The following is an 11520-nucleotide window of genomic DNA, read 5'->3' on the forward strand; positions in this document are numbered from 1 at the left end:
TGGGTTTTTTTTTTTCTTGAGTTTTGATCAGTTCAAAAGAGGCAGCAAATTTTCTTCCGAACTAACTTTACAGTATAGGTAGTCCTTGACTTACGACCATAATTGAGCCCAGAATTTCTGTTCTTAAGTGAAACACTTGTTAAGTGAGCTTTGTCCCATTTTATGACTGTGGTAAACATGATAATAAAATTGGGTCCGGCTCAGGGGTGGGTTCTAAAAATTTTTACTACCGGTTCTGTGGGCGTGGCTTATTTTGTGGGCATGACATGGGGGGGTAATGGGACTGGGTGGGCGTGGCCAACTTGTTTTTTTGGTTTTTTTTACTTTTAAAAGCATTATTTCTACAACCTTAAGAGGTTGCAGAAAAAAATGCTTTTAGAAGCTTCTGACCATCAGGCAAATCTGCTGGGATCGCCAGAGGCTTTTAAAGGGATTTTTTTTTCCTACAACCTCTTCGGCTGAAGAGGTTGCAGAAAAAAAGTTTTCAGAAGCCTCTGAAGATCCCAGCTCAGCCGTGCAATCATCAGAGGCTTTTCTTTTAACTTTTAAAAGCATTTTTTCAGCCGAAGAGGTTGTAGAAAAAATGCTTTTAAAAATTAAAAAAAAAAAGCCTCTGATGAGGTGGGCGGGATAACTGGGCTGGGGACTGGTTCGGGGGCATGGCCAGCCAATGTTATTACCAGTTCTCCGAACTACTAAATTTTTTTACTACCGGTTCTTGCGAACCGGTGCGAATCAGGAGCAACCCACCACTGGTCCAGCTACTTAATGACCCCAATTCCAGCCCTAATTGTGGTCTTAAATTGAAGACTTGGATGCTGCCAGACAGAATAATCATTTTAAATCAAGGATTATCTGTACTGTAGCAGAAGGCTCAGAGGAGAGACGAGTAAGGTTACACTCTATAGCCGCATGCCCAAAGTGGCACGTGAAGCCATGTCACACAGCACACATGGCCTTGCCTGTTTGTCTTCCGGGTTTCTGGCACACATGCGTGTGCGATGATCAGATGTCCTTCATGCGCGGCAGTGCCAAAAACTGGTGTGCGCGTGAGTGCCGGCCAGCTAATTGTCAGGTGCGCATGTGCACCAGAACCCAGAAGTTTAGCTTTTTGAGAGCGTGATATCTTTGCGTGCGCGGCAGTGCCAAAAACTGGCCTGTGCATTCACACCAACCAGCTGATTGTTGGCTGTGCATGCATGCTAGAACCCAGAAGTTCGGCTCTTCCAGAGTGAGGCCCCAACGAGCATGTGCGCACAACATTTCCGCACAACCTTTCCGGCACTAAGGTTCGCCATCACTGCTCTATAGCAACAACACTTCAGCAGGAAACTAACTGTAGCTCATGAAATTCAAATGCATGAGATTTACCGAAGCTTATGCCTTGTAATAAAAAATTGCTAATTGGAACAGGTGCTACCAGATTCCTTCAGAGGGATAACAGATAACAGATTAACAGAGTTGGAAGGGGCCTTATAGGTCATCTAGTCCAACCCCCCCACTCAAGCAGGAGACCCTACACCATTTCTGACAAATGGCAGTCCAATCTTTTCTTGAAAGTCTGAAGTGATGAAGCTCCCACAACTTCTGAAGGCAACTTCTGTTCCATGGGTTGATTGCTCTCACTGTCAGAAAAATTCTCCTTATTTCTAGGTTGCATCTCTCCTTGTTCAGTTTCCATCCATTATTCCTTGTCTGGCCTTCAGGTGCCTTGGAAAACAGCTTGACCCCCTCCTCTCTGTGGCAGCCCCTCAAATATTGAAAGACTGCTATCATGTCTCCCCTGGTCCTTCTTCTCTTCACTAGACTAGTCACACCCAGTTCTTGTAACAATTCTTCATATGTTTTAGTCTCCAGTCCCCTAATCATCCTGGTTGCTCTCCTCTGCACTTTTTCTAGTGTCTCAACATCTTTTTTGTAGTGTTGTGTTTTTTATAGTGTGTGTCAAGGAACACACCCAAAACTTCAAATTTAGAAGGCAACACCAGGCATGTCATTCTATAAACAGGTACTATATCAAAAACCCGGATTGCCTAAAATAACGCTTCCTCTTGAGCTTCAAAACCAACAGAATTTTCTGCTATCGTAAAGTAAAACTACTGTTCGGTATGAAACTAGGCATAGTTTTATATCTTGGGATCGCAGCGTCATAAATCCTATAAAAGATTTGCATGGCTAGTCATAAAATATTTCATCTGGAAGAGAGAATGGCCCATAAAAACTAATAAAGGCCCATTATGTCAAGTAAAAGAAAACCAGCTACTCGGATTTAAGGGAATTTATTTCAGGGATTACAACGGAGGACTTTAAGGTCTGATCTAGAGGCAGGAAGAACAATGCAAAGACAAACATTAAACTGCTTTTAAGATTGCTTGAGGGTGTATTCAATAAAGTGTTTATTTCACGTTAACATAAAATCACTCCTTTTTTTTTTTACCTTTGCTGCTTGCGCAGTCAGTTTTATTACTGTAGAAAGTTAGCACCCAACCATCCCTCTCCTAGAAGAATGAACAATATTGAGAAATATTTTAAAAAGGCAAAATAAAATATTTCCCGTAAAAGAGAAATTAAAAATCTTAAAGGAGACAGAAACTCAGAACCCCAGCTCCCTGCCCCCAAGCAGATACTAAGCTGAGGCCAGATTTTTTAAAATGCAGATTTGGTAATCCATTACTCCCTGCAGTAAGGTCTGAAGAAAAGTAGGGTTATCCCACAGCCACAATAGGAATTGCCCAACAAGCCCCTTCATTGCATCAGCCCAAACTTCAACCAAACTTAGCTCAGACAAACTCCTAGGATTTGTACATGGCACCATGGGAGTCTGACAACAACCAAGAGAATACACGTTCTTGCACAGGAACAGGAAGCTCAAGTGCAAAGCCCAAGAGAAGGTATAAAAACCCCTCACTCTCAACTTCATTTGGTCAGCCGCCCAGATTCACACGTGCTTGGCGGTACTGCTTCATCAAGAAATGGACCCTTTTTCCAGTCAGCCTCTAGCCTCCATTTTGTCTCCAGTGCCTTTCTCCCGGCTTGGAACTGAACCAGATGGATATTTCTTCCAACATTATCAATAATCAAAGAGTCTTATCATTTATATTTGGGGGGACTGGAGAGGGATTAAACATAGAAATCAGATCGAATCACCACATATGTAACTTACAGCAGTCATCTTAGTTTTCTAAAATTTATTTATTTTTTGCCAAGAAAGCTTTCCATTAACTATATCTATGGAGCTTCTCAGTCATCCAGGTCATGGTTGTCCCAAAGTTGCTTTTTCCAAATTTTCTTGGTGTTTTTTCCCCCCTTGAAAACGTTTTGCTTCTCATCGAAGAAGCTTCTTCAATTCTATTGAAGGCAAGTGGACTTTCTAAGTTTTTTCTTTGAAAATGTTTCACTTTTCATCCTGCTTCTTCAGTGGAACTGGCCTACATGTGATCTTGATTCTAACCAGTGATGGGATTCAGCCAGTTCGGGATGGTTTGGGCAAACCAGTAGTTAAATTGATGGCTGGTCCCACTCCTTCCTGCCCCACTCCTTCCAAGGGTCCCCACGCACCCCACTTTGGCTCTCAGGTAAGTCCAGGGAGGCCTCCTAGGCCCAAAATGGCATGTGGGGCGCACCTCCTTCCCCGCAGCCCGTTTTTGCTCCCAGTGGGGTGCAGGAGGCCAAGTGCTGCCTGTCCCACACCCACAAATCCACACCCACAGAATCGGTAGTAAAAAAAAATTAATCCTACCACTGATTCTAACCCTCTGTTAATGCAGCTGGTATTGGCTTTTTTGGCAGCTGCAGCACAAAGATCATATGAGATCCCAGCTACAGCATAGACCTGACTGAAGATAAATCAGGAGTTTTTCAATTACTGAATTGCTGTATTCCATGGAGACAGAAGTCATATTTTAGAAGTTTAGGAAATAGCAAATTTAACAAAATGTTTTCAAAGAAAAAAAAATCAAGGAAGTCTACTTACCTTTTGGAAAAAGTATCTTTGGGACATTAACTATATCCCACTTATCCAGAAATAAATTGCACACTGGCTCAAAGTTTAATCAGTATTTTGGGGGGTTTTTTGGCAGCAAAGATACAAAGAGTATTTATGCAAAAAAAATTTAAAAATTGCACATTGTGTATCAGTCTTCTGTGACCTCATGCCCTATGGAAGTGTTCTCACAAATTACAGTCCATGTTGGGAATTTTGAGAGATCTCATTCAAATCATACAGTGTACATCAAATTGGAAAGGATTTGATAATTGTTCACCTCTATACGTAGCTTTGAGCCACTTGGAGCAATGAGCAAATGTGGTTCATACGTAATATGATAATATATTAATTTGTCCTGCTTTTCAGTCCTGCTTACAGTAGTTGTATCAACAACCTTTTTAGACCAACAGAAAACAAAATCAAAATCAACAAAAATTTTGTATCAACAAAGATAATAAAGGGTCTGGAGCAGGGGTGAAATCCAGCAGGTTCTTACAGGTTCTGGAGAACCGGTAACAGAAATTTTGAGTAGTTCGGAGAACCGGTAGCAGAAATTTTGAGTAGTTCAGAGAACTGGCAAATCCTACCTCTGGCTGGCCCCAGGGTGGGGAAGGAATGGGGATTTTGCAGTATCCTTCCCCCGGAGTAGGGTGGGAATGGAAATTTTGCAGTATCCTTCCCCTGCCATGCCCACCAAGCCATACCCACAGAACTGGTAGTAAAAAAAATTGGATTTCACCACTGGTCTGGAGGCTAAGTTGTATGATGAATTCAAATCTCATCAGGATCAAGGTTGACTCAGCCTTCCATCCTTCCAAGGTGGGTAAAATGAGGACCCAGATTGTTGGGGGCAATAGGCTGACTCTGTAAACCGCTTAGAGAGGGCTGTAAAAGTACTGTGAAGCGGTATATAAGTCTAAGTGCTATTGCTATGAATGGTTTAGAGAGCTAATTATGTCTCACCAATGGAAGGGAAGGATTGTGGGGACCTGATCACTGTCTTCCAATACTTGAGGGGCTGTTTCAGAGAAGAGGGGATGGACTTAATCTCCAAAGCACCAGAAGGCAGGACAAGAAGTATTGGGTGGAAGTTTGTGAAAGAGTAATAAGGAAAAATTTTCTGACCGTGAGAACAATTAATCAATGGAACAGCCTCCCTCCCAAAATTGTGGATGCTCAATCACTGGAGGTTTTCAAGAAAAAATTGGACAACCATTTATTTATTTATTTATTTATTTATTTATTCATTCATTCATTCATTCATTCATTCATTCATTCATTCATTCATTCATTTATTTATGAAGCTTATATGCTGCCCTCTCTCCGGAAAGGACTCAGGGTGGCTCACAGCAATAAAAACAGATAAAATCAATATTAAGTGTTAAAAACCATTAAAACTCCCCTTAAAAACCCCTGGGAATTTATATAAGGCCTGCTGCCTTGAGCAGGGGTTTGGATAGAAGACCTCTAGGGCAGTGATGGGATTCAAATAATTTAACAACTGGGTCTCTGTCCTAATGACCGGCTCGGTGGGTGTGGCCATGGTAGGCATGGCCAGAGGGTGTGACAGGCAGCACTTGGCCTCCTGCACCCCACTGGGAGCAAAAATGGGCTGCTGGGGGGGGGACACGCTGCACCCCTGCACCCCATTTTCGGCCTAGTACGCCTCCCTACAGCCTCCTGGGAGCAAAAATGGGACACGGGGGCCCCACACCACCACTCCTGTACCCTGTTTTGGGCCTAGTAGACCTCCCCAAAGCCTCCTGGGAGTTAAAATGGGCTGTGGGGGGGGCATCAGCCAGCCTCGCCCCGTTTTGGGCCTAGGAGGCCTCCCTGAAGCCTCCTGGGAGCAAAAATGGGCCATGGGGGGGACTCCTGGAAGGGGCAGGGCCAGCAGCAATTTAACTACTGGCTCGCCCGAACCGGCCCGAACCAGCTGAACCCCACCACTGCTCCAAGGTCTCTTCCAGCCCTATGATTCTAGTTTATAAACCTAGGTAAAAGATTTGACTGTTCTTAGGAACATGGCCTTGTTAATAATGGTAGCAATTCTCCAGAGGTTCTGACAGAGTTTTTGTTCTTTCAGTTGTATCTAACGATGCTGCGAATTTGAATTGAAATCTTTTCCATGCAGAATTGGTTCTCTAACGTTGGCCCGAATCTTTGGCAGCAGATATTAAATCCAGACTTCTGGTGAAATTCTCTTTTCTCTCTAGCACTCTCAGCTGGAGTTGAAAAACAGTTTTTAAATTTACGTGACTTTTTCTCGTGGCATTTCACAGCAACTTGAAAATAGCTACATGTCAACCAGAGGAATTTGCCAGGTCTGTTCAGAAAATCTCACCATCAATTTTTGTTGTCTGTGATTGCCAATGGTTAGTGCCTCTTGTTCGTTCAGTATCAGTTGGCAAATTGTTAAATTCCAAAGTTGAGTCACTGGCTAATTGAGACCTAGCATTGGATTGTGATATGTACAAATTTTCATAGTTTATAAGCCAGGTTCTCCTGCAAGAATGTGTAAACAGATAGAATTGCAAGCAGCTTCCAAGATACTTTGTCCAGGGAAAATCCAGTGCTACAACTTCCCAAATGGATGGATGGATGAGGACAATTTAAAATAATATTGTATCAATATTACTGTTTCATTATAATCTACATCAGGGGTGCTAGTCAGCAAATTCTGACAGGTTCTGGAGAACTGGTAGCAGAAATTTTGAGTAGTTCGGAGAACCACCTCTGGCTGGGCCCAGAGTGGGATGGGAATGGAGATTTTGCAATATCTTTCCCCCAGGAGTGGGGAGGGAATGGGGATTTTGCAGTATCCTTCCCCTGAAGTGGGGTGGGAATGGAGATTTTGCAGTATCCTTCCCCCGCCACACCCACCAAGCCACACCATGCCCACTAAGCCACACCCACAGAACCGGTAGTAAAAAATTTGAGTTCCACCACTGATCTACATGCCTCCATTATTACGATGTACAGGTAATCCTTGATGTACAACCATTTGTTTAGTGATTGTTCAAAATTACTACGGCGCTGAAAAAGTGACTGATGACTGTTTTTCACGCTTGCGACCATTGTAGCATCCCCATAGTCACGTGATCAAAATTTGCTCGCTTGGCAACTGGTTCATATTTATGACGGTTGCAATGTCCCGGGGTCATGTGATCACCTTTTGCGACCTTTTGACAAGCAAAGTCAATGGGGAAGCCAGATTCACTTAACAACTGTGATTCCTTGGTGCCACTGATTCTGAAATGAACTTAAAGCCAAATCATTCAGAATTACCAAACAATGTACTTTAAATTCAGCCTTAAGTAAGCATGGGTATTTTTTTTTTCCTGAGAACTCATTTTAAATTCTCTGTATATAATATATATAAAGTAGCTCAGAGCCGCATGGAAAATAATTTTTTAGCCTGGAGGTGAACTGCCACAGGTATCAAATTAATGTAGGCTTAGAGCACATATTTTATTCATTTATTGGCTCCACAATTGTAGAAAATCATGTTGCGTTACTTGGCAGTTTCCTGAAGTTTAAACTTGGGGGTGGTACTGGAAGTAGAATTGTATTTAGCATGGATTTCTTGCCACTGACATAAGTATCTTTTACAAGGAGGGAAGAGGGAGAGGAGGAGGGGGAGGAGGAGGAAGAGGAGGAGAAGGAGAAGAAGAAGAAGAAGAAGAAGAAGAAGAAGAAGAAGAAGAAGAAGAAGAAGAAGAAGAAGAAGAAGAAGAAGAAGAAGAAGAAGAAGAAGAAGAAGAAGAAGAAGAAGAAGAAGAAGAAGAAGAAGAAGAAAAAGATAATGAGTTTCAGATTGACTTCATTCAACGGAGACTCTCTAATTTAGTCACTTACATTGTCCAGAAATTTGGTTGTGCGGTCTAGGAATTCTGAGTGTTGTAGCACATTAGATATTTGAGAATATCTGCTTGGGGTATTATTGGCCATAAGAGTTCTGGGCATTCAAATGTTGGCTAAAAGTTCTTGGGGGTTGTATTGTCTTCTAGGAATGTTGTGGATTGCAACCCCAAGATGTCCAGAGAACATCAGGAACCGGCTACTATAACTCATTCTTCTCCTTTTCTTGTCTTTTGCCCCCCCCCATTCAGGACAACATCAACATTGAGGAAGCTGCTCGGTGCTTGGTGAAGCACATAATTTCCAGCAACAGTGAACCTGGGCAGCCTATCAAGCCAGATGTCATTAACCTTCACCTGAATTCCTCCAAACGCCATCCCTGCTCAGCTTGTTTCAGAACCTAAGCAATCTCCAAGTTGTTTATGGACATTGGAACTGAGCCCATAAGAACTCATGAATAACCCATGAAGCAGGATCTCTCCAATGCAAGGCAGTTGCTCTTGAACAAACAGAAACCAAGATTAGAAAATGTGTATCCTTCCTCGACATATGGCTGGGAAGAAAAAAGAAAAAAGCCCAAATGTTTAAAACAAATATTTTTTTTATTATTATTCCTTCGAGTAGTTTGTTCGAGAATCTTATGCAAATAGGGGTTATTACCTGGGCAATTTATGTTAATTATACTTGCTCAGCCAAAGTGCTTTCCTTAAAAGACTAAGGTGTCTGAATATATTGTTTGTCACTTTCATGGTGTGAGAGTTAACTCTCTTGAAGATCAGGGATGAAATGCTACCAATTCACTCCAATTCGGGCGAACTGGTAGCGGCGGTGCATGATTCGGTGAACCGTAGCGGCGGCAGTGCAAGCCTCCGCCCACCTGCCCGGATGTTGTTACTTCCTGGTTTTAACCAGGAAGTAACCTGTTTTTGACCCTCTGTGCATGCGCAGAAGGCTTTGCGCATGCGCAGAGGGTCCAAAATCCAATGTGAAGATGTGGCGCACACACTTCCGAACCGGTAGGGAAAGTAAGTAGATTTCATCCCTGTTAAAGATGGCTACCTTGAAGATTTTCTCATCGTGCATCTCAGTCCTTGTAAATCTTGGTTTAATGGTATGTTTCCATGAATCCCTAACTGGAGAGAAACTGACATAACCTCAACATGGTATAAAGTTAAACCTGACATCTTCCTGAACGCATGTATTGTAAGCCCTCAATTTACAACCGTTTGTTTCATGACCCATTCAAAGTTACAACGGCACTGAAAAAAGTGACTTATGACCTCTTTTCATACTTAGGATCGTGGTGGCATCCCCATGGCCACATAATCAAAATTCGGACATTTGGGCATTTTACTTATATTTATGATAGTTGCAGTGTCCCAGGGTCATGTAATCAGCTTTTGAGATTTTCTGACAAGCAAAGTCAATGGGGAAGCTTGATTCATTTAACAATGTGTTACTAACTTAACAACGGAGGTGATTCACTTAACAACTGTGGCAAGAAAGGCCGTAAAATGGGACAAAGCTCTCTTCACAAATATCTCCCTTACCAACAGAAATTTTGGGCTCAGTTGCAATCATAAGTTGAGGATTTACCTATATTGAGCCGCGGTGACGCAGTGGTTAGAGTGCAGTACTGCAGGATGCTTCCGCTGCCTGCCGGCTGCCTGCAATTTAACATTTCAGATCACACCAGGCTCAAGGTTGACTCAGCCTCCCACCTCCTTCCGAGGTGGGTAAAATGAAGAGCCAAATTGTTGGGGGCAATAGGCTGACTCTGTAAACCGCTTAGAGAGGGCTGTAAAGCACTGTGAAGCGGTATGTAAGTCTAAGTGCTATTGGGAAGGAAGGGAGGGAGGGAGGGAGGGAGGGAGGGAGGAAGGAAGGAAGGAAGGAAGGAAGGAAGGAAGGAAGGAAGGAAGGAAGGAAGGAAGGTTGGTTCAATCCTGTCCAACTCAAAGTTGACTTCCTTCCTTCCAAGGTGGGTAAAATGAGGACCCAGATTGTTGGGGGCAATATGCTGCCTGCAATTTAGCAGTTCAAATCATACCAGGCTCAAGGTTGACTCAGCCTCCCATCCTTCCGAGGTGGGTAAAATGAGGACCCTTCCCCCGGAGTAGGGTGGGAATGGAAATTTTGCAGTATCCTTCCCCTGCCATGCCCACCAAGCCACACCCACAGAACTGGTAGTAAAAAAAATTGGATTTCACCAGTGGTCTGGAGGCTAAGTTGTATGATGAATTCAAATCTCATCAGGATCAAGGTTGATTCAGCCTTCCATCCTTCCAAGGTGGGTAAAATGAGGACCCAGATTGTTTGGGGCAATAGGCTGACTCTGTAAAACCGCTTAGAGAGGGCTGTAAAGCACTATGAAGCGGTATATAAGTCTAAGTGCTATTGCTATTGCTATTGCTATTACTCTGGGCCGTTATTCACAGATTCAGAATAAGAAAATAGTGAATACAGAAGTATGGATATCCTTTCAGCCAACCTCTTTCAGAGAAATAACAGCTTCCAAGAGTGTCCTGCAGTCAACGTAGAATCTTTCTAGACTTGCTTGTAAAACAGGAGTGGGGAACTATGGCCGTGGGCCAAGGGTCTCTCAAAGTAATTCCCACATACCATTACCAAACCCAGTAAGTTTGGGGGGGGGATTGCTGTAGCAGAGATTCTTCTTCTCTTTTTTTTTCAAATTTTATTGATTTTTTTATTAATTACATTTCTTAGTGCTTAATAAACATTCTGTTGTCTGGGTATTTAATTTGCTTAACAATTCTGATTATATTCTTAATCTTTTTTCCAACCACTGGTAAAATACATTCCATGTTTGATAGTATTCTGTGTCTTCTTTCTGCTTAATTATTCAATGTCAATATATCAATTTCTCCACAGTCTAGTGCCGTGATGGCGAAGGTGGCATGTAGAGCCCTCTCTGCGGGCACGCGAGCCGTCACCCCAGCTCAGCTCCACCACACAGGCGCGTGCACCTCCCGCCAGCCAGCTGATTTTTGGGTCTCTGCCACGCATGGGGGGGGGGTTCATGCGGGAGTTGTGGGCACATGTGTGAGGGGGTGGGGGTCACGGGCACAAGTGTGGGGGTGGGGGGAGTTCGGGGGGTGCAGTGTGCCCCCTCCCGCAGCCCATTTTTGGTCCCAGGAGACTGCAGGGAGGCCTGGTAGGCCCAAAATGGAGCACAGGAGGATGGTGTGCACATGTGTGGGAGGGCGGGGGTAGTGCGGGGAGGGTCGCGAGCACATTGCATTATGGGTGCCAGCACACATGCGCACACTGTCGCACACGCGCACGCTTTCAGCACGCGATGACAAAAAGGTTAGCCATCACTGGTCTAGTGTTTTCTTTTTTAAAAAAAAAAAATACATTTTATTAATTTTTCCAAGTTTAAAATCAACATAAGACAAAAACATTGATTATACATAACAACAAAAACAATACATTCCCCTCCCTCCCTCCCTCCCCCATTCATAACACTAAACATACAAACACATCTATCCCGGCAAATAATGTTCCTGTCCTCAATAAATAATTATGCCCACAACACAGAATAAAGTAAATAATCTCCAAATATGGTTTTCATACAATTATCTTTCAATCTAGATAAATATATCTCTCCTCATATTGACTTAGGCCCTCACTTCATCTCAATCCTTTTATTC

At 43.1% G+C, this 11520-nt stretch overlaps 1 protein-coding gene across 1 annotated transcript in view; it reads left to right on the forward strand.

Annotated features, from left to right (window-relative positions):
- RAB38 (RAB38, member RAS oncogene family) overlaps positions 1-8250 on the forward strand; it is a 38785-nt gene extending 30535 nt beyond the window's left edge. Inside the window, 1 exon segment of the mRNA XM_070944024.1 lies at positions 8098-8250. Within this exon segment, the coding sequence (XP_070800125.1) occupies positions 8098-8250 (153 nt within the window).
- The last annotated feature ends 3270 nt before the right edge of the window (positions 8251-11520 follow it).

Source organism: Pituophis catenifer, unplaced genomic scaffold (genome assembly GCF_029215685.1).
Source record: "Pituophis catenifer annectens isolate HBS135680 unplaced genomic scaffold, rPitCat1.0.hap2 SCAF_4, whole genome shotgun sequence".
Taxonomy (NCBI): domain Eukaryota; kingdom Metazoa; phylum Chordata; class Lepidosauria; order Squamata; family Colubridae; genus Pituophis; species Pituophis catenifer.